The sequence below is a fragment of the Sinocyclocheilus anshuiensis genome, unplaced genomic scaffold (assembly GCF_001515605.1).
Source record: "Sinocyclocheilus anshuiensis isolate Anshui unplaced genomic scaffold, SAMN03320099.WGS_v1.1 scaffold101, whole genome shotgun sequence".
In the NCBI taxonomy this organism is placed as follows: Eukaryota; Metazoa; Chordata; class Actinopteri; order Cypriniformes; family Cyprinidae; genus Sinocyclocheilus; species Sinocyclocheilus anshuiensis.
Window position 1 is genome coordinate 2,846,636 of NW_015540892.1, and position 24,764 is coordinate 2,871,399.

Genomic DNA, 24,764 nt, shown 5'->3' on the forward strand with positions numbered 1-24,764 from the left:
ATTTCCTCAGCGACCAGCACGGATCAGCTCCAGGCATGACGAAGCGGATATCGTCCTCTTTTGGAAGACCAAACAAAGTAGTTTCGCTTTCACAACGAAGCACACAGCGTCTTCACGACATGACGGCAGCAACAATACTACAGCGAGAATAAAAGTTACGCCTTCTTTCTTTGCGTGAACATTTGGGTGGCGTTATGTAAATATTCCCACATCGTGATGTAGACATGTGGGGGTGTGTTAGAACGAGCCGTTTTAGGTAGGCGTGGTTGACTCTTAACTTTTATAAGGAATATCTCTTTGGATTTGAGACTTTAGTCTTTGCAACTTTACAGATCTTCTTTATGCACCAAGAGCTTGAATCACTCCAAAGAGAAAGGAAAAATTGAAATCGCATCATATGACCCCTTTAAGTAAATTCATAAATTTCATAAAAATTAAAATCATTAATTTGCCCTTATGTTGTGACAAACAGGATATTTTGCATTTTCATTAAAAAAGCATGCAATGATCAAAGGCCGTCAAGCACAAGAAAGCCACAATAAAATTAGTTCATATGACTTACAAAGTCTTTTGAAACCCTATAATGGCTTTGTATAAAGAACAGACTGAAATGAATGTTATGTATATTTTATCACCGTCATTGCTCTTAAATTTAATTTTGTGCTTAAAAATTGTAATTAATATTAAAAACAAAACTAATTAGCATTTAAAAATTGTATTGCAAAAATTGCAATGTAAGAACCAATGGTTTGTCATCGCTGACATCGTGATGCATGGATTCCTGAATATGCATGAGTAGTACGCCAAGTATCTGTGAATTTCTGGAAATTTTACTGTATTATATAACTTGGCTTAGCTTGGCTTACCATGTTTACCATGATAGTTTACCTTGGTTTACCATTTTACCTTTTTACCATTTACCATTTTACATTTTACCATTACCTTTAGTTTAGCATTTTCATGCAGTGATATGCATGCAAACAAATGGGACTTGAGAGCTTCTGAAAATTCTGACAATTTTAGTTTTAGAATGTACTTTCCATTTTGTATGAATTGTATGAATTTTATGCAATTTGAAATATTAATTAACCCATTTAAACAGTTTTGATTTCTGAAATATCAGAATTGGTTACCCAATCTTTTCCTGACCTAGCCTCTTACACGCACATGCCCACACACACACACACACACACACACACACACGCTCACAGAGGCTTTGGCATCCTGAGCAGAGACAGTGTGCTGTCATGCCGTTTCTCTGTATGCAGCTGAAAGCACACTGACTGCACTAAAGGTCAATTGTCAACAATCCCAATAGCCGGGCAAACCCCCCTGTCTGCAACACCCCCACACTGCATACAGTGGTGCTGACACACACACACACACATACCTAACTCCAATGCACTGATATCCACATACACCACACACTCAGGCGTCGGTCTTATGCTAATACACAACTGGTCAAAAGTTTGGCATAACTGTGATTTTTAAAATGTTTTTTGAAAGAAGTCGATTTTACTGACCAAGGCTCAACTTATTCGGCCAAAAATATAGTATATTTAAAATATTATTATAATCGCAATTTACAATTTATTATATTTTAAAATGTAATTGATTCCTGTGATGGCAAAGCAGTCTTTAGTGTCACATGATCCTTCAGAAATCATTCTAACGTGTTCATTCTGTATATAATAATCAGTTATTTTGTTGCCCAATTATATATAATGGTTCTTAATATAATATATTTAAAAAACATTTTTTTTCTGCTTAATATTTGTATTAATATTTATATTTTTCAGGATTTTTTAATTAATAGAAAGTTCAAAGGATCTGATCACTTATTCGAAAATGAAATCTTTTGTAACATTACAGATAACTTTACTGTCACTTTTGCTTTTGAGCAATTTAATGCATCCCTGTTGAAGTTTTATTATTAATTATTTTTCATTATAAATAATAATATTAATAATAATTATAAATTATAATAAGTTTGATTATTATTATTGTTATTTTAAATAATGCGTAGCCCCACATTTTTAATGCTATCATTGTTTGATAATATTTAACATTGATAATAATAAGAAATGCTTCTTGTGCAGCAAATAAGCATATTAGAAGTATTTCTGAAGGATCATGTGACACTGAAGACTAGAGTAATGATGCTGAAAATTCAGCTTCCATCACAGGAATAAATTATAGGATTAACATGAATATAGGGCTATTTTAGAATACCTTCCAATGTAAAACAGTATCAATTAAATTGTGATAATATTTTACCATATTATTTTTCACTGTATTTTTTTATTTAAAAAAATGCAGCCTTGGTGAGCATAAGAGGCTTTAACATTAAACATTAAACATTATCAATTAATGATTAATTGTTTCTAAACTTTTCACTGGTAGTGTACATACAGGTTAAACACAAATTCATATAAACAGCAATTGAAAAACATATTTCGTCTCTTTGGGTTAAATACACATTCATATAAACATCAATTGAAAAACATCTTCTTTCATCTCTTTTTTAACATATTTTCAAACCTTTGTCACGTTTTAAAAACCTAATTGACATGAACATGATTAACTTTGTTTGGACCCTTACACCCCATCATGTTAATATGAAAATAACAGCATCTAATAGACTTTGTTTCCAGTTTAGTAATTCCAGGACGGGACAGAGGTATATTGGTCATCATCAACACTCGGTGACAATGAGAAAAGTCCTGCATATTGTCTACCTACGATGACACTGACTGACCCTGCTGACAGCACTTTCCAACCTTAAAAAAGGGATGAAAACCCAATTAGACCTTTTCCTCCAGTTCCTGCAAATAGAGGAGAAGAAACGAAGCTTCACTAAAGGTCATCTGAAGATATGAATGACAGCGTTAAAGTCCTCTGCTCCTAATTTTCAGTGTTTGCCGTAGCTTTGCGGGGTTGTCTACTTTCGCTGACCCCTCCAGCCCGAACAGCCATTAATTGTGGGGAATAATCTGGTACAAATCTTGCTGACATGCGACCCACTGCCCTGTGTTGTGGCAAGTGTGTGAGAGGATTAGGACGGGTGTAATGAAACCTGCAGGATAAGACATCAGAACAGAGGAGTTCACTAAAGAATATGACAACACTGATTAGATGTGACAGTGATTATAATATTCATAAGATTGTGAAACTGCATACAGTAAAGGCCTTTAGGAAATGTATAGCTGTGTAATGTAGTCTTTTTTTACAAGAACTGACTGGACATATTTGGAGGCTTGAGGGAGCAGATTACAGACTACAACTCATAAATGCGAAGGTCTTTTATATTGCCAGCTCTGCTGATATTAAAGCAATTCACTTGGGGTCTGAAAATAATACCAGTGCAAAGCCATTGACAAACCATCTGTGTACAAAATAAAGAGGAAAGGATGAAAAAACAAGCATGTAATAAAAAATAATAACTTATAAAGTTCATAACCAAATATCAGCATGCCTTGTTTCCTTATTTATGGTATGCAATTTTTTTTTTTAAATCAAGAAAAAATATATATATACATATTCGGATTTTGTCGGTATATATGGTGGTTCTAGCCATACTAGCACATATAAGCTATGAAATATTTCCATTTGGCAATAGATGAAACTCATACGACACAAGCTGAACTCTCAGCAGGGCATGTTGTCACATTATAAGTTATTACTGTATGTGATCATGTTGTTTATTGACTGATTTGATTAGAATATATTTCTTTGCTACATGAAACAGTTTCTGCAATCAGAACTTAAATCTCTAAACACAAAATGTGACCCTGGACCACAAAACCAGTCATAAGGGTCCATTTAAAAAAAAAAAAAAGAGATGTATCATCTGAAAGCTGAATAAATAGGCCTAGGCTTTCCATTGATGTATGGTGAGGGTGCATTAAAAAAATACTGAGAAAATCGCCTTTAAAGTTGTCCAAATGAAGTTCTTACTTCTGCATAGGCCTATGACTAATAACAAATTAAGTTTTGATATATTTACGGTAGGAACATGATCTTTACTTAATATCCTAATGATTTTTGGCATAAAAGAAAAATCGATAACTTTGAGTTTGACCCATGCAATGTATTGTTGGCTATTGCTACAAGGCTATACATATGCTATGACTGGTTTTGTGGTCACAAATGGATTTTCGGCAAAACTGTCATGAAACAACAATTGATAAAACAGCAAATGTTGCATACAAAAATATGTTTGAACCCAACATACAAAACATTCAAAAAATGTTGCTGTATAAAAGCATAAAACTAGACTTTTGACTCAAACCATAGTTAGGCTATATTGGCAACTAGCCCGCATGGGTTCATTATGAAACACCCTTAAGAAACTGTCAAGCTAGGCGCCAGTAATGCGGGCATCGACAACCATAAGTGTCACGACATGCATTATCACCATTACTATTATTAGCGACGTTTAACCATAATAACTGGAATAATAAGTGAAGGAGGGAAGGCGCTGTGCGGATGACGTCACGAGAACCGGATAGAGGCGTGTTGTGATTGTGGCTTTAGCGATATCGAGCCTCAGAAAAAAACCATACGGGCTGCACAATTACATGACGTTAAACAAACACTGTGCAAAAATACTTGCGACAATATCACATTCTTCCATTGTAATGTGGATTTATTTATTTTCTTAACGCACAAAGTGTTGTTCTTATCTACGTAGCCTATGCCAAGATTATGCAATAGAGACCAAGGTGTGTGTGTGTGTGTGTGTGTGTGTGTGTGTGTTAAAGAGAGTGAGTGAGTGAGTGAGTGTGAGTGAGATCAAAATTCAAATATGTCTGTTTCTGAGTTGGATCATTAGGATTTTAGGTGTGTGACTGGGGAAACAGAATAAAGATCTCAGGCTTCATCCAGTCAGTCACCCACACACACACACGCACAGAGAGAGAGCGAGAGAGAGAGAATTGTGGTGTGTCAGGCAGCTTAATTGCTAAGGAGGCAGGTCTTAAATTAACAAGTGATATTAAGGTCATTATCATGCAAGCCATAGCCACCCTGAATGTTTGCATACCTGTCTCAGGCTTTCTCATAAATGAGACTTTCATTAGTCTTAATTAGAATTAGCCAGAGTCAGCAGGGAACGCAAGGCCTGGTGAAATGATGCATGCACAATAATAAGCATCCGGCTCACTCTCCTGTTTGTGTTTGTTTCCTTTTACGCAGGGAATAGCTTGAGAAAAACCACGCCTACTTAACCCGCTACTTAATTGATTTGGTCAGAATTAATATTCTTGAGACATTAATTAAACAGGGAAGCTCTCATTAGGGTGTTCAGTAAAGAAGAGACCCCCTCACCATTCTGCCTGTCTTTCTCTCTCTGTTGTACCAGACTCCAAAAACAAGACTTCAAGCTGAGAGTATCACATCCGATCAGCTCACATCTGCAGGAACTGGACTTCGTATCTTTCAGAGTGTGTTCTGATAAATAGACCTGATATGTCAAAGAAAATAAATGTCTTTTTTTAATAAAAATCTGCCACTTTTCTTGTTCTTTTTAGGTTGTAAGTGACATCTTTAGATCAGAAGCTCTTAGAAGAGATGTGACAATGCTCTCCTCTCAGTCTGTCACTCTCTGTGAGTGGATCTGTCATGTGTGTGTGTGTGTGTGTGTGTGTGTGTGTGTGTGTGTGTGTGTGTGTGTTTGTGTGATGAGGAGGGTAACAGCCGTTGTACTTGTCATCTGTACATGCTCCAATCACTCAAAGGATAGATAGATCTGAAAAGATAAGGAGAAAAAAAAAATCATTTGGATAGGCATCTGTCGGAATATCTACGTTACAATAAGAATAATAACATAGTATTAGAAATGCTTTGATGCAGCAATCATTTGAGGCCTGAACCCATGATTTCCAATCAAGACTGTTTTGTCTCCTTACTTCTTGAGTACTTCAAATGCTGCAAATTTAACATTTTGGACAAAATGATTCAACCATGGATCTAACCGCAAATTCGGGAATGAGAAGGGGGATGTAATCATTTACCTATCAACCTTTGAAAAACCCATATTGGATGATCTAAATATTTTGGGGGGTTGTGACAATCTCAATAGCAACAGTGGTTGCGGAAATGTGCAAATCAGACCATATAAATACATCTGATCTCTCTCTCTCTCCAGTTCAGGATTCTGGCTTCACTTCAAATGTATAGGAAAGAGGGAAACTTTATTACCAAGGGTCTGATTAACCCCATAATTGGCTGGTTTCAAATCTGCCAAGCCAGTCATATCCAGGGAATATGGACATTAGCATGATTTAATTAGGTTTTATAAAGGGGATTTGGGGGTGGGCTGTTTAGGATTATATCCTGGTAGGAAGAGGTGAGCTGGGGGCTGATTAGGAGGAAGGAGTGCTATCTCACTATCACTTACAGAGCACATTTCCTTACATGGTGTACTGCGAAAGGGCAAAAACCCAACAATAAGACCGCAGTGCTGCGAGCACAAAGAATCGTTTTACACAGCCGCGCTGTCGCATACTCCCATGAATATTCATTGTACAAATTCTGATTCCAAAGACAATTGATAATTGATTATAAATAGTCTGCCTGAAAAACACCAGGAGCAATTCTTAAAATAATATTTTTGTTAATAGTTTTGCTATTTGTCTTCAGTTTTTTGTTGATCTCTCTAGCCTGCCTGATGCAATTCAGTCACTGCAGTCTTCATTTTCAAATAAAAAGCTGCATCTACACAAACAAGCACTTGCTAATAGATCTCTCATCCTTGTGATAACAGCTCTTGAGCACACTTGTTAATAGCCTCTGTGCTTTCAATGCCAAAACCTTTCTGTTTTTACTTTACGTGTTTAAAGACATGCAGCATGCCTTTTGGATTTTACAGCATTTTCCAGAACAGTTCAGACTGATGTAGAAATATGTGAATAAACATCGCTGAAAGGTCCTGCCAAACTTATGGAAATGATTGGCACATTTTTATTGTGTGACGATGTAAGTACAGTTTCAAATTCTACTAATTGACACGTCCGCAACCCCACAATGCCTTAATTTTCATGTCCAGAACAACAGGACATTGTTTCCTGTGGGAAATGTCCATTATGTTTATATTAACATCCTCATTAACCTGATCTCTGTGCAAGATCACCTCCCCCATAAGGCCAATTAAAGCGCGCACACACGCACACACACACTGCAATGTGGCACTTGTCAAAGGAATTTAAAAGAAATGTTAAATATGATGGAGAATAAAATAATATTTATTAGTAGTGACATTTATTTTTCACTAGAAACTTGCAATAAATTAGTTATGACTGACATCATTGGTAACTGAAAACGGTGATTTTGCTATGATTGATGCTAATACATTTCAAAACTAGTGCAAAATAAATCAAGAGAAATTAAACAGTTTTTATTTGTAAATAATAACACTTTTATAACACATTTCTAAATTATAAGTAGTAGTAATAATGAGGTAAAAATCTATCTTCACAGCACATCACATACAATGTACTACAATAATGCATACAATATTTTAATTAAACAGCCTATGTCTAATTATACACACAACGTATATTTTTACAAAACCTTATTTGTTCATTTATTCATTCATTCAATTAAGGCCTATGACTAATAACAAATTAAGTTTTGATATATTTACGGTAGGAACATGATCTTTACTTAATATCCTAATGATTTTTGGCATAAAAGAAAAATCGATAACTTTGAGTTTGACCCATGCAATGTATTGTTGGCTATTGCTACAAGGCTATACATATGCTATGACTGGTTTTGTGGTCACAAATGGATTTTCGGCAAAACTGTCATGAAACAACAATTGATAAAACAGCAAATGTTGCATACAAAAATATGTTTGAACCCAACATACAAAACATTCAAAAAATGTTGCTGTATAAAAGCATAAAACTAGACTTTTGACTCAAACCATAGTTAGGCTATATTGGCAACTAGCCCGCATGGGTTCATTATGAAACACCCTTAAGAAACTGTCAAGCTAGGCGCCAGTAATGCGGGCATCGACAACCATAAGTGTCACGACATGCATTATCACCATTACTATTATTAGCGACGTTTAACCATAATAACTGGAATAATAAGTGAAGGAGGGAAGGCGCTGTGCGGATGACGTCACGAGAACCGGATAGAGGCGTGTTGTGATTGTGGCTTTAGCGATATCGAGCCTCAGAAAAAAACCATACGGGCTGCACAATTACATGACGTTAAACAAACACTGTGCAAAAATACTTGCGACAATATCACATTCTTCCATTGTAATGTGGATTTATTTATTTTCTTAACGCACAAAGTGTTGTTCTTATCTACGTAGCCTATGCCAAGATTATGCAATAGAGACCAAGGTGTGTGTGTGTGTGTGTGTGTGTGTGTGTGTGTTAAAGAGAGTGAGTGAGTGAGTGAGTGTGAGTGAGATCAAAATTCAAATATGTCTGTTTCTGAGTTGGATCATTAGGATTTTAGGTGTGTGACTGGGGAAACAGAATAAAGATCTCAGGCTTCATCCAGTCAGTCACCCACACACACACACGCACAGAGAGAGAGCGAGAGAGAGAGAATTGTGGTGTGTCAGGCAGCTTAATTGCTAAGGAGGCAGGTCTTAAATTAACAAGTGATATTAAGGTCATTATCATGCAAGCCATAGCCACCCTGAATGTTTGCATACCTGTCTCAGGCTTTCTCATAAATGAGACTTTCATTAGTCTTAATTAGAATTAGCCAGAGTCAGCAGGGAACGCAAGGCCTGGTGAAATGATGCATGCACAATAATAAGCATCCGGCTCACTCTCCTGTTTGTGTTTGTTTCCTTTTACGCAGGGAATAGCTTGAGAAAAACCACGCCTACTTAACCCGCTACTTAATTGATTTGGTCAGAATTAATATTCTTGAGACATTAATTAAACAGGGAAGCTCTCATTAGGGTGTTCAGTAAAGAAGAGACCCCCTCACCATTCTGCCTGTCTTTCTCTCTCTGTTGTACCAGACTCCAAAAACAAGACTTCAAGCTGAGAGTATCACATCCGATCAGCTCACATCTGCAGGAACTGGACTTCGTATCTTTCAGAGTGTGTTCTGATAAATAGACCTGATATGTCAAAGAAAATAAATGTCTTTTTTTAATAAAAATCTGCCACTTTTCTTGTTCTTTTTAGGTTGTAAGTGACATCTTTAGATCAGAAGCTCTTAGAAGAGATGTGACAATGCTCTCCTCTCAGTCTGTCACTCTCTGTGAGTGGATCTGTCATGTGTGTGTGTGTGTGTGTGTGTGTGTGTGTGTGTGTGTGTGTGTGTGTGTTTGTGTGATGAGGAGGGTAACAGCCGTTGTACTTGTCATCTGTACATGCTCCAATCACTCAAAGGATAGATAGATCTGAAAAGATAAGGAGAAAAAAAAAATCATTTGGATAGGCATCTGTCGGAATATCTACGTTACAATAAGAATAATAACATAGTATTAGAAATGCTTTGATGCAGCAATCATTTGAGGCCTGAACCCATGATTTCCAATCAAGACTGTTTTGTCTCCTTACTTCTTGAGTACTTCAAATGCTGCAAATTTAACATTTTGGACAAAATGATTCAACCATGGATCTAACCGCAAATTCGGGAATGAGAAGGGGGATGTAATCATTTACCTATCAACCTTTGAAAAACCCATATTGGATGATCTAAATATTTTGGGGGGTTGTGACAATCTCAATAGCAACAGTGGTTGCGGAAATGTGCAAATCAGACCATATAAATACATCTGATCTCTCTCTCTCTCCAGTTCAGGATTCTGGCTTCACTTCAAATGTATAGGAAAGAGGGAAACTTTATTACCAAGGGTCTGATTAACCCCATAATTGGCTGGTTTCAAATCTGCCAAGCCAGTCATATCCAGGGAATATGGACATTAGCATGATTTAATTAGGTTTTATAAAGGGGATTTGGGGGTGGGCTGTTTAGGATTATATCCTGGTAGGAAGAGGTGAGCTGGGGGCTGATTAGGAGGAAGGAGTGCTATCTCACTATCACTTACAGAGCACATTTCCTTACATGGTGTACTGCGAAAGGGCAAAAACCCAACAATAAGACCGCAGTGCTGCGAGCACAAAGAATCGTTTTACACAGCCGCGCTGTCGCATACTCCCATGAATATTCATTGTACAAATTCTGATTCCAAAGACAATTGATAATTGATTATAAATAGTCTGCCTGAAAAACACCAGGAGCAATTCTTAAAATAATATTTTTGTTAATAGTTTTGCTATTTGTCTTCAGTTTTTTGTTGATCTCTCTAGCCTGCCTGATGCAATTCAGTCACTGCAGTCTTCATTTTCAAATAAAAAGCTGCATCTACACAAACAAGCACTTGCTAATAGATCTCTCATCCTTGTGATAACAGCTCTTGAGCACACTTGTTAATAGCCTCTGTGCTTTCAATGCCAAAACCTTTCTGTTTTTACTTTACGTGTTTAAAGACATGCAGCATGCCTTTTGGATTTTACAGCATTTTCCAGAACAGTTCAGACTGATGTAGAAATATGTGAATAAACATCGCTGAAAGGTCCTGCCAAACTTATGGAAATGATTGGCACATTTTTATTGTGTGACGATGTAAGTACAGTTTCAAATTCTACTAACTGACACGTCCGCAACCCCACAATGCCTTAATTTTCATGTCCAGAACAACAGGACATTGTTTCCTGTGGGAAATGTCCATTATGTTTATATTAACATCCTCATTAACCTGATCTCTGTGCAAGATCACCTCCCCCATAAGGCCAATTAAAGCGCGCACACACGCACACACACACTGCAATGTGGCACTTGTCAAAGGAATTTAAAAGAAATGTTAAATATGATGGAGAATAAAATAATATTTATTAGTAGTGACATTTATTTTTCACTAGAAACTTGCAATAAATTAGTTATGACTGACATCATTGGTAACTGAAAACGGTGATTTTGCTATGATTGATGCTAATACATTTCAAAACTAGTGCAAAATAAATCAAGAGAAATTAAACAGTTTTTATTTGTAAATAATAACACTTTTATAACACATTTCTAAATTATAAGTAGTAGTAATAATGAGGTAAAAATCTATCTTCACAGCACATCACATACAATGTACTACAATAATGCATACAATATTTTAATTAAACAGCCTATGTCTAATTATACACACAACGTATATTTTTACAAAACCTTATTTGTTCATTTATTCATTCATTCAATTAATGATTACCCCTCAGTCCAGAATTGTTAGGCTGTGCCTTTATTAAAAATTACCAGCACAAAAGAGCATGAGCTGGAGCTGCCATAGCAACCTGCAAATACACACATTTAAGAGACTTATTACACCTGTTTTCTCTTGCTGGCTTTTGACTTGCTCAAAACATGCTGGATGAAGGGTTTTTATCAAGCCTTTGCAAACAGCGCTGTTAAAACAAAAATCCTCACACCACACGCATCCACTCACATGTTCATGGCTCATTAAACATGTAAACTTTCTCAGAGTTCAGCGTTCTGTTGTTACAATTCTGACAACACTGTTTTATGACAAAAAATGGCTTCTGTGTCCTAAGGATGATTTATGAGTCATCCAATGATCTCTTATGAAAGTGATGAGCTATTATGAAGGTGTCTGGAAAAATGCCATGTGAAGGGAAGACAACAAGTGGTGTACATTAGGTTCAAATAATCATCACCTTGGTATTATATAGTCTTATGTGGTGCAAGAAATCCTAATAGTGTACAGATTAAAGTGAGGGTCCTTTCCTAACAAACTGCACAGAGGACAAGGTGGATATTACAAACAGGCATGTATATGAAGTAATTAAGAGGAAAATGACAGAGAAATGGGAGGTCCAGGATGGGTCTGTCCCTCAGGTCCTTCATGAAGGACAGAGGACGATTTAATACTGAAGGACTGAGGGATTTAAATGCCACCCAGAGGCCCGAGCAGAGATGAGCACTGTGGTGTGTAAATATGGTAAATACCACATCATTCAACAATCACAGGCACCAGCAAACAAATATTCCCCTAAAAACTGACAAAGAAGTCAAGGAAGGAGGCTAGTGCAAGAAGATTTCAGAAGGAAAACGTTATGAATCAAACTTAGCGTTTTATTTCTTTGTATGGTAGCAGCAATAAATATGGGCTGTGATATAAATATAGGAAGTGCTCCTATAAAAATGTTAGACAGAATAAAATGTATAAATTAAAAAGCATAAAAGAAGGATAAAATCACAAGTGAGTGGCGTAATCTGTAGGTGGGTGTTCCTTCGTGGAAATCTGTCTTGGAAACATTTCATCATGTCTTTATTATTTATTTCATCATCTACTTGTTAAATGCCTTTTATGTATAGAATATTGTTTTAACCTTGTCCCAGATTCTATGAAAATTAGATTTAAAAAAATGAATGATTACTTTTAAAACGAATCTGTGAAATAAACATATTGTTTTTGTGTAATTATCTGATCTACTTAACTATTTTATATTTTGTGTGAAAATTATTATCATTTTTAAATGATCTTTCAATAAGTTTTTTTTTAATTATCTGAGATGTGGTTGAAATGATCCTATGATGAAAATGTTCATAACTGACAATTTTTTTTAATAATAATAATAATAATAAATTCAATAAAAAAAAGTGAGGCATGCAAATTAAATGAACTAGTGAGAGTGTGAAAAGTGCATTTCAGGAGACTTGTTTTTCTAAAAGTCTGCAGTGCCAAAAGTGCCAAACACCATTAGGACCCAGCTGAGGCTGCTGAAGAGATGATGCCACCCACTGACCCAGAGCAGCAGACACTGTGCTATAAACTGTGGTCAGAGCCTAAGCTTATGTTTCACGGGAACTGAGATATGGGTGCAAGTCTTCATTTGTATACTGATCTCAAAACCAGTTAAACATAGGGAGTGGGGTAAGTTGACCCGCCCCTGTATCTTGGCAACTGTACACTTTTACTGTCATGTGACCATGTATTTTGGAACCATCCATCATTTCTGCCAGACTGTGAAAAAGAGAAACACATGGGAGAAGTGGAAGGCACCAATTTACTTTAACAGTTTTTGGCTTGTCAAAGTAAAATTGTAGCATAACAGATGTAATGGCAAATGTTACATCAAGTCTAAAAATATATGATACATATAGGTGATTTAGCAACATATATAACCATTCAAATCATTTAGCTAAATATTAGTAAGCTTGCTAGCATTTTCAAAATGGCAGCTATTTGGGGCAAAGTGAGTCAAATGCTGTGGGGTAAATTGAGCCAGCGTTTTGACTTACCCCACCATGAGGCACTTAAGTTCAATTAAATCTCTGAAGTATAAACTGGTATTTCAATGTGATATTACGCAACTGGTTTAGTTGACCATATATATGTTGACCAAACCTCCTCTGATAAGAACCAGAAGATGCTTTTCATCACATTATAATCATATATCTTTCCATCTGTAGTCCCTAATGGCCTGGTCGACATTGCAGAAAAGCTACCATGCCAAGAATCTTTTGACTAAAATGTTTATTAGTTTCAGTGACATTAATTCCTTCATTTTAATTAATTAATTTTACTTAATAAACTGTCTGTTTTTGGGAAGGTTATACAACTTTGGTGTTCAACATATGGTTTCAGAAATGCAAACCATTAAAGACTGAAATTTAAACTTAATTTGGTTGGTTTTATGTTCTTTAAGTTAGCTTTAAGATGAGAATTATGACTGTTTGCAAAAGGAAATTTGATTATTAAATTAGTTTTTATTATTATCTTTAAAATTTCACATGGGTTTGAATCAGATTCATTCAGATGGTGCATCTTACCCACTGGGTCAAATTAAGCTTATGAAACACTTTTTATACGAAGCCATATTTTTAGAACCCTCTGTCATAGTTACATTCTGATAATTTAAAATGATAGGAAATTACTTTCGATACTTTCATTGTACTTCTGCCTCATTTTCTCGTATCTTGAGTAAAAAAATGACTCACATACCCCACTCTCCTCTATCATGTTTTTTAATGTTCATGTTTTTTCTGCATGTTTCCATTCATTTTTTCATTAAAAGGGGGATTTTATCATCATTCATTGTTTTCAGATGCTTAAACATGATATCTGTCTTGTCACTTCTCACTGTTCTTTCAATGTGGTTTCAATGTTATAATAAAAAATAAAATAATATAATATATTTGGTCAATGTTGTTGTTTATTATTATTATTGTAAAAGCAATTGAGAAAATACTGAGAGCCCAATAAACAGTTTCATGTTGGTCTAACATTAACTTTTTCCTCTTTGTCAAAGATAGAGACCTGTTTAAATCATATTGTAATTTTCGAGAGGAGATATTAGGTGATAATCCATCTTCTTCTAGCATACTGAAAACTAATTAGAGAATGTGAGAGGAATGATGCTGAGGGAATAGCGGGATTTATCTTAAGAGCGGAACATTGACCATTGAAGTACAGTTCCCAATCAACTCAGAGTCATCTGTAATCCTGGACCGGATCACTCTTCGGGTTTTCCCGTCAGCCAAAATTATGAAAACAGCAAGATGGATGGTGAAATAATGATTGTCTCTTAATTTGATGATGATCCGATTGCTTTTGTGATGTGAGGTTGCATTGTCTGGGAAGAGATAGAACAGAGAAGTTACATAGAAGTGTGTATGAATGAGGAAACACTGAATCCAGCAGCAACAAGACCACTGAAGTGAAGTGGGCCTCTTTCCCATCTCACAGCGCTATCATTTCTGCTTCTTTCTTTTAGCACATGAGAAATCACTATTCCCATTCTTTAAGTCTTAAATTCCCACCATTCCTTGGGCTGATTCTTTTGTCTGTCTCCCTAGTCTCTCTTGTTTTGTTTGTTTCTCTCTCATTCTGTGTGTGTGGGGAAAGTGACTATAAACAGTAGGCTCTCTGTGTTTTAGCGTCTCTTTTGTCACCATTTTCCCTGACCATTTCTCTGCCTCCAGGCAGACAGATTATAATACTCTACAGTCCCTCAGACAGCAGTGGGCATATGAAATATTGTCTTGATTTCTATCCCAAATAGGAATTATTGTACACCCACAAAGGTGTAAGAATATAACCACACTGTGTGTGTGAGAGAGAGAGAATCTGTGAGAACCATTACACTACCAAAAGCACTGAGCAACACACATTGGTTTTTCTTGTATGATGGAAAATTTCCATTGACTGTTTACACCAAGACAACCCTGATAGCACACATATACATCTCAGAGAGGTCTATATTATTTAAAGTGCATGTTTACATCTGGAAGAAGATGTTTGTTCATTGGCAATACGTCTCTACGTCTCTTTCCTGTTAGACATCAAATAGAACATGTCTTTAAGATGTTTATGATTTAGAATGTATGTAAAACTGACATCTTAAAGATGTGTTTGTAGCAAATGATTTCCAGATGAAGCAATCTTTAACCGAAATCTTGCAGATGGACATATGCTATGTTTGGTGCGAAAATAGTTTATAAATTATTTATAATTCTTAATTAATGGCTGTTAATGCATCTGTTCAGAGTCAAACAAACGTGAACATTCAGAATTGGATGCCGTCAGTGCAAACCTTTTAAATGCATTTTTGTGCATTGGTATATAGACAAATTGCATGCAAAATTAGATTGAATTTACATGTCAGTAAAAACATATTTGTATTGGTGTGAACTTACCTTTGTATCGTTTTTATGCAGACATGATGTAGATTTTCTGTATTAAAACTCTTTTATTTTATAAGTACAAAAATACGTGTGTACAATATTCTGTCAGCTAAGATTAAAAAAAAGGTGTCAGACTTGGTCATGCTATTATTATGAATCAAGACTGTTTGGGTCCAAAATCGAATAAGTACTTTGCAACCATTAAAAAGTCTGTCCTATGGTATTAATGTGTGTAGTATAAATGAATGTAGTATGAAAGTAATATGTAGTATGAATGACTTGACATTGTCATGTGACCTTCCAGTGTCAGTTGTGTTGTTTCCCTGCCATTCACAAATCCATGGCCTCATGGGATAGTAAAGAATCCACTCTCTCTAGAAGTAGGCCTAGTAGGTCATCCAGGTACTTTTTCCCTACGAATAATGGGGATTCAGACATACTCTTTTCACGTCGTTTTTTGAAAGGGATTTTGAACAAAACACACCTTACTATTTACATCACAAGATTAGTTTCTGATTACCTGCAATTTCCTTAAAGGGATAGTTCACCAAAAATGAAAATTTGATGTTTATCTGCTTACCCCCAGGGCATACAAGACAAAGACAGTTGTGTACTTTTGTGTATGCGCTCTGGCGTAGTTCACGTTAATGGGTGTGTTTGATATTCAGCCGAAGAGCAATCAACCATAACTTCAGGCGAGCAGGCTCAGAAGTTGGGAATATGTGGAAAGTCACCACTCCCGAATGAGTTCGCGCGAGAGAACATAATCTTTTAGATTTAAGTCGATTTGAACAATCCGGATAAGCACGACTCGGTGGTCATTTATGGTGGAAAGCCATCCTTATTCTATGCATTGCGGATGGCCATCTCTTCAGACCATCCCTGGTTTGGTGATAAGAATGGATAGAAACCAGAGTGCAGCGGTTCACGGCCATCACAATGGATGCCTGTCACTCAAAGCTTAAAGAGACCCCAAAGGACTACTCACCAGGAAAACCTCTTGTGACCTCCACTATCCTGGGGTCACCCTTTCTAATTCCCTTCCCTCTGCTCTCTCTCTCTCTTTATATGTACGTATATCTCTCTCTTTCTTTGTTTCTCTTTTTTCTCTCTCTCTCAATATTTTGGAAAATTATATAGACTAGAAAAATCCATTCTGTAAAAGCACTGTATGATAAAGGCACTATGTATGAATGTATGTATGTATGTATGTATGTATGGACAGTATGTATGTATTGATTGATTTATTTTGGTCAACAAAAATCATACAGGCTACTAATAGTCTATTGAAGAGTATACGTTTTTTATAAATATAAATTAAAAAACAAAAAAACAAAAACAACAAAACAAAACAAACAAAATAATATTAATCAAAAATACCGATCCTGATTATTAATTACAATCAGGCGTTTAAATTATATATGTACATTACTGTAACTTTATTTTGAGTCAGCCAGAACTTTATTGTAATAAGCATCAGTTTATCAAAGATTGATTACTGCTGCCTTGCTGTTTCCGCATTTGACGGAATATCGGATATTGTAGTCCACTAACTACATCTGAACCTTTGAAAAGGGGCGTGTCGTAACCTTATAAAACTACAATTCCCATAGTGCATCGCACCACAAGCTTGCCGAATGTACGCCGGCTGACGACGCGGTTCTGACGGGTCCAGCTAAGAGAGTCCACTTTACCTCAAACTCTTCACCGCTATCAACTTTAATTTATCAGTGGTCAGTCACCATTCATATTTGTAGAACTCAACAATGTTTTTGTGTGCCGAGGCTTTTCAATACACTGATGTGAACATGCATAACAGACGTTAGCTCTGTTGTCATGTGCTGCTTATCTCTGTTTTTGTCAGGTTTGGCCAAACTAACACTTTATATCGTTTAGTTTACAGACCCTGAAACGCGCGTGTGTGTGTGTGTGTTTCATTTTTTGGTGAACTATCCCTTTAAGACATTATGTTTATTTAGCCATTTCCCTCATGTGGCTGATTTTAGATTTGACTACTTTTGTGGCCCGTTCTCTCTCTCTTAGATGCGAATGAGGCACCTTAGTATATCTCTGATTTCATACCTTGTGGCCTTGACTTGAGCCAGTCAGGTGAATCTTATACTGGCCTTCGTTTTCCACAAAGCAGGATGGCTGCACAGGGGAGATTAATGAATTAGAAATTAAAATGCCGTCCTTTGGGAAACCCGACTTGGTCCCTGCATAAACTCTTCCCCACCCCCGGTTTGGTGATAAGAATGGATAGAAACCAGAGTGCAGCGGTTCACGGCCATCACAATGGATGCCTGTCACTCAAAGCTTAAAGAGACCCCAAAGGACTACTCACCAGGAAAACCTCTTGTGACCTCCACTATCCTGGGGTCACCCTTTCTAATTCCCTTCCCTCTGCTCTCTCTCTCTCTTTATATGTACGTATATCTCTCTCTTTCTTTGTTTCTCTTTTTTCTCTCTCTCTCAATATTTTGGAAAATTATATAGACTAGAAAAATCCATTCTGTAAAAGCACTGTATGATAAAGGCACTATGTATGAATGTATGTATGTATGTATGTATTTGTTTGTTTATTTGTATGATTTTATTCTATTTCTTTTTCTTCATTAATATCATATTTTTTATTTAACATATAATATTATAAATAATTATTATTGGTACTGAAATCTAAAAAAAAAAAATGTAGAAAATGTAAACATTTTTAAATATTATTATTAATAATTTAATTTATTATTTTTGTATTTATTATCATTTTAAATCTTATTTTATTAGCTGATTACAGGAATGTGAAGTTTAAGATGGCAGAGAGCCTCTGTAAAGTAAATTTATCTGTCTATCTATCTATCTATCTATCTATCTATCTATCTATCTATCTATCTATCAATTTATTTAATTATTTCTTTCTATTTCTTCTTTATAATCATCATCATATTTTATTGTCACCATTTTTATTAATTACAATTATTAATAATTCAAATTATACAGCTTATATAAACGTGAGTCTTATATAAATGCATTTATTTATTGATTTAGCTATATTACTATACGATTTTCTTCTGTTTCTTGTTTAATAATAATAATTCTTGTTGTTGTTGTTGTTATTATTATTATTATTATTGATTCTTAATTTAATCTAATATTACAATTATTAACGATTTAAATGAAATAGATTTTTAAGCATATTTTATTAGTTACAAGAATGTGAAGTTTAATGTGAAGTTTGAGTCTTTTTAAGATGATAATTCAAATTCCTTGTGCATTATTATTATTGATTCTTAATTTAATCTAATATTACAATTATTAACGATTTAAATGAAATAGATTTTTAAGCATATTTTATTAGTTACAAGAATGTGAAGTTTAATGTGAAGTTTGAGTCTTTTTAAGATGATAATTCAAATTCCTTGTGTGTGTAAAAATACTTGGTAATAAAGCTCTTTCTGACTTCTGACTTCTTTTGAATCTGTTGAGTTTATGCAAAGAAATTCTGTATTATGTGCGTACTATGTAAGAAATTAGTATTTTCAGACGGCTATTTCGCTCAGAATTCCCCCTAAACTATGTGAGACGTCATCAGTTCCTGTGCTTTCTGTCATGGCATGTCCGTTGTGAGCCACTGTGACGCCACTGGTCTCTAGAGCTGACCTGAAGAGAGAATGGACAGCGGAACAGGCCTCCAGAAACCCATCACATCCACCCACTGAATGCACAGAGAACAGTGACCCCTCCTGACCCCACCCCATGTTTACCACAAGACGCGAGAGCTTTCTATTTGTCTCTCACCCGCTTTAAACTCAACTGAGCTGGAACACTCGCAGGCTTTGTGAACTAAACACTTTGATAGCTCCTCTTTTTCTCTCATTGTCTCTCTCTTTCCCTCAGCGTCTTGAATATTTTCCACAGCAGCTCTCTTCCATCCTTCACAAAGCTGTCATTGTGGAGCGAGCATGGCGTGAGGGGGGTTCATGAATGTCTGCCGTAGAGTCAGGCCACAGTGGGCCGCTCTCACAGCACACAAACACTGACGGATGACTCACACTTCCGAGGCGACCTCCTGCTCTCAAATCATCATTTATTCTGTACATCATCTGCAGATCTGTTAGAACGAAAATGTTGAACATGTCAGCATCTGTGGATTCATCTGCACATAAAATACGGAGCTGGCATCACTGTATTGTTACAAAAAATTGTTTTTACACACTGATAGATTCAACTCATTCCTACAGTGGCCTCAAAAGTATTTGGACACTTTTAGATACTTCAAACACAGGCACCCCCGAAGTGCTCATTTATAACTGCCCATACAGTGAAAAATAATAATAAAAATAATAATAAAATTTGTATAAATTTAGACAATTTTATATATTGTCATATAACATATATACAATATAAAACATTTCTTATTTCTATTAATATAGTACAACTTTTTTCTACCCCCATTAGCGTACTGTTAGATGTATAAACCTGAAAATATTAAAATAATTAGTGATTAATTTCACAAATATGAATCCTGACTAGCCTTTAGAAAGCAGCATGAAACAGTAATGTCAAATTCTGTAAATGTTAATTATTTATTTATTTCATTTATTATTATTATGACCTTTTTGAAGCTACTTTGCATTTGGCTTTTCCATGGACTTATCAGTGTTATTTTAGCATCATTGATATACTATTATAGATTTTTGATAATATTTTTTAATTAGATTTTATTTTTATATTTTCTGTTTTCATGTTTTAGTAATTTTGTTGTGTGTTTTTATCATTTGTAATAGTTTTAGATGTTTCAAGTATATATTTATATTCATCTTTATTTATTCATTTTAGTTTATTCAGTTTCAGTTATTTTAGTTTTATTTTAGTCCAAGTTGAACTAAACAAAAATGGCAACCAGCTGAAATAAAAAGTTACATTTTTAAAATATTTTATTGTATTTAATTTAACATTTATTTGGTTTCAAGTGATGAAAATATTTTATATAGTTTTAGTTTTGGTTTTAGATCACAATAACAATGGACATTTTATTTCCATAGGGCAGTATCTATTGTTTTAGCATTTAAAGCCTACCATAAGTAATTTTTTTTTTTTTTTTTGCTTGATAAGGGTGTGCTGTGTTTCTTTTTAAATAAATAAATAAATAAATAGTTTTGTTATGCTGTTTAGTCACATTTCAGTGTGACTTCAGTATCCAAATATTTGAGTGTAATACGTCATACTTCAAAAGTTGCAACCCATGAGAAGCTTGTTTCTTCTTTATCTGACACAAAACTAGCAGACAAGCACATGGTCCTTACTGCGTAAACATGCCTCAAACAGGCAAAGAGAGCCAGAGGAAGTCAGAAAGCGCTGCGTAAAAGCCCCGGGCCAATCGTGGCATTTCAGCCCACCGTGATGCAACCTGCTCTCTGGGCAGACAGAAAGAGTGAGAGCGACAAAACCAGAAAGAAAGAGGAAACAGTAGAAAAGGGATAGAGGAAGGGAGAATGAAAAGCCGCACCGCTCTGTCAGGAAAGGTCAATAACGAGCCTAAACCACGGGGGACGTGTGTTGCCCAGGAAGTGCCTTCCGGCCCCCAGCCCAGGCAGGCTGCACCATAACAGTCACAAACCTCCCGCTGCCATGGCAGCATGACATTTGTCACCATTCAAATGAGGCCCGGACCTGACTCAAACAAGCCAGGCCAAAAGCCTAGTCTCGTTTTGCCTAAATAAACCTCCAGCAGAATTACGAAAACATTAATGTAACCTGTAGTACTTTACGATCAGTCAGCAGCAGGTGATGTGGCTGGAGGAATGGAAGTGATATTCATAAACTGCCTTCAAATAAAAAGCAATTAGTGAGATTTGTAATGTAAAGTTCAAGCATTTATAAAGCTAACAGAGGAAACAACACCAAACCCACACAGACTCCCAATGAGCCATTAGAGAGGGGCCAGAAACACAAAGACATAACTAAAAAGTCAGTCGGGTCATAAACACCCAAATTAAACTAATTACTGCAGTAAATATCTCATTACATTGATTATACATATATTAGATGCCACGTAAAAATGATTAGTTAAACAATGGTAAACAATTTGTTGGTCTTCCTTCCGTCGTGTCAAAGTTTGATTTTATTATCCAAGTTGTCGTTTTATTCTGGTTTTATATTAGCCTGGTTTATAAAGTGTTGTCGATGATTTGTTTTAAATAATCCATGTCTATTTATTTTCTTTAGTTGATGATGAATGTTGCAATTCTACAACTATGCATAACAGGACACATAACAGTCAGGATTTTGCTTAGAAAAGTACGTGTGATCACGGATAATGTTCAAAATTCAAATGAAGACGTTTTTACCCATTAACAGAATAGAATTGTAGTTTGTGAAATTAGACAGAGGCACGTCATGCAAACCGCTTTCCTCACCCTTTAAATCAAGACAAAACCATGTTGCCATCTAGTGGTGAGGAAATATTTTGATATTATATTATATTTATTATATTATATTATATTATATTATATATAAAAACATTTTCAATGTGTTGTCTCAACTTGGTTAAAATGTAAAGATATTTACAGTCAATTTAAGCCAATTATTGCACAGATTTTATTTGACCTCACCAGATGAAAAATATAATCATTTTGTGTAGTCAGAGAAAAATAAAGCCATAACAACTTTTACATGAATGCAACAACTATTACAGATTACATGAATGCAGTTTCTAGTATGGCAGATATCAAGTAACATTATGTCATTATAGAAAACAATGAAAACTACTAATTGTCCAAAGATATAATCACAGTATGCAGACATTACATATACAAATCTGAATATGGAAACGATAAACTGCTTTTATGTCTATTGCTGTGTTTTAAAATGTGTGAGCATGTTTTACAAAGCCATGAAACCATAAACACAACATTAGAAACTTGTAGATTTACATTAGAATTCAAATTTTAAACAGGAATACAATAATGCCCTTCATGCTAATGTAACTGTAAGCTCTTCCAGTAGCTCATTAATGGTGATTTGGCAACTACTTATACAGTAGAGATCAAGCCTGCATTAGTCAGACAGACTGCGTGTTATTTGAAGGAGCATTCATGAATGAAAAATCTCATTTGTAGACAAATAAATGTTGTTTTTCCAGCTCGCTGCCAAACGAGGGGTTACTGAAAATCAGTCAGAGATGAGGCAGTTGTCTTGAAGCTTCCACAAAATGTGATTTCTACAACTACTGATCTCTACAAAAATGTGATATAGGCTGAAATGAAGCTGTCAGAAAATACTGTTCATGTGATTGTGTGTGAGCATGTGTTACAATCACATACTTTTGAAGGAACCACATGAAAACATACATTCACTGTTATACATCCAGTATGGACTCAAACTCATCTATTCTCTGCTTTGTGCTTCCTCTCTTAATCTTCCTGTAGCTGACAGTGTTGTACCTGCTAATAGGGCGGTTGATATCCCCTTTGTCTTTTTCAAATAGCCGGATTGACATCTCAACCGAAGGCTGGAAACCATCGCCCAATTCATCCTCCTCTTCATCTTTTTCTTCATTTGCATTTTCCTCTTCATCTCCATTACTCACAATTGTTTCTTCTTCATTCTTTTCTGCATTGTCCTCACTTTTTTCTTGTTCATGTGTATCGGAATTATTCTCACTTGTATTTGCTGGCTCTTCAGGTGTCGTCGTCTCTTGAGGTGCTTCTTCTGTTTGACCATTCATTTGCTGTTTCTCAGCTTCCAATGTGTCCTTGTCGTTCTGCTCCATTGATGTCACTTCCTGTCCTGAGATTTCAGCAGTTGTAAATTTATAAAGAAAAAGAGACAAATTCTAAGTTTGAATTCCAGTCCATTTTCCCCAAAAACCACCAAACTGACGAGACGTAACATGCCTGTAATGATTGGTTTCTGTATTAATATGATAATTGACAAATGACTGTGCTGTCATTTCTCCAGTTTACCTGATATGGTATTCAGATGACAGTGCTTTCAATCAGCACGATGGGTTGTCATGTCCAAATTAGGAAAAGACTTTTGGTAAGTTCTCGAAAGGATAGGATGAGACTTGGCAAAAGATGCAAAGTTGTTTTGAGGAATTTTAATTTGATTTGACTAAACAAAGTGACCAACTGCTGGAATGAGAATTGCAAGTACACAATTCTTCTTGTATGTTTCAACAATGAGAGGCCTTACATAACGTGCAAGAAATGGGAAATTGTGCCGTACGGTTACATAAATACAGAAAAGCGAGAATATCTGTCCAAGTAACCATGTCTAGACGTCTTCCAGTTTACATTTTGAAAGCATCATTGCTGTTCTCTCCATGGTTGTATAATTTATCTAACCAAAATGAGTTTTTCCTCAATATAACACAACTTAAGCACGTTGAAGAAGTAAACCAAACCACCTGAATGTGAAAAGTTAACTTATACCTTCAATGACTAGTCTATGGAGGAGATTTGCATTGATAGCACAAACGCAGAAACCAACCACCATACTGACGCAAACTCTAAAAGCTCAGTAATGCATCTTACCTTGTTCTTGTTCTTGTCTATGGTTCCTGCGGTTTGGGAAGGAGAGGAGACCTTGAAGGAGAAGTTATGCTCAGAAGTAGTCTCTTGTGGTGAGCAGTCTGTGCATGGTTGTGTCTGTGTCCCTCCCTTCACGACTCAGTGGAATCTACTGGCATTGGGTGACGCAGCCTCATTCTCATTCCCAGTGGCGAAGCTGATGAGAATTTCATCACCATTGTTTGGAGAACAGTGTTGATTGGCTTCTAATTCTGGGAGTGAGCATGGGATTGTGGGGTTAATAGGCTCATTTGTAAAGAGAGTTCGAAAAGTGGCACCAGCTTCTTTCTGGGAACATTCAAATATTTTGAAGATGTGAGATGTCTTGGCATTCTTCTACAGCAAAGTTTTGTTTTCCTAGACTTACATAAGGGTAACAGGCTTTCTGTCAGGTGGATATTGTATTTTCATAGTCCAACATTTCTGGAGATGCTAAATATTCAGCCTCCTGTTTGTGGGAAGCAGGTTTCTATTTTCCCTTGTGAAAAAGAAGTGTGCTTACTTGTA

General features: G+C 35.7%; 1 protein-coding gene across 1 annotated transcript; it reads right to left on the minus strand.

The window, feature by feature from the left end:
* Positions 1 to 14,536: 14,536 nt before the first annotated feature.
* On the minus strand, positions 14,537 to 24,348 carry LOC107688897 (glutamic acid-rich protein-like). The gene is made up of 3 exons (XM_016486727.1): positions 24,222 to 24,348; positions 23,127 to 23,472; positions 14,537 to 14,636 (listed from the first exon to the last, which is right to left on the minus strand). Exons 2-3 carry the CDS (start codon positions 23,453 to 23,455, stop codon positions 14,537 to 14,539), a joined length of 429 nt encoding a protein of 142 aa, XP_016342213.1. The 5' UTR covers positions 23,456 to 23,472; positions 24,222 to 24,348.
* Between the last annotated feature and the right edge of the window lie 416 nt (positions 24,349 to 24,764).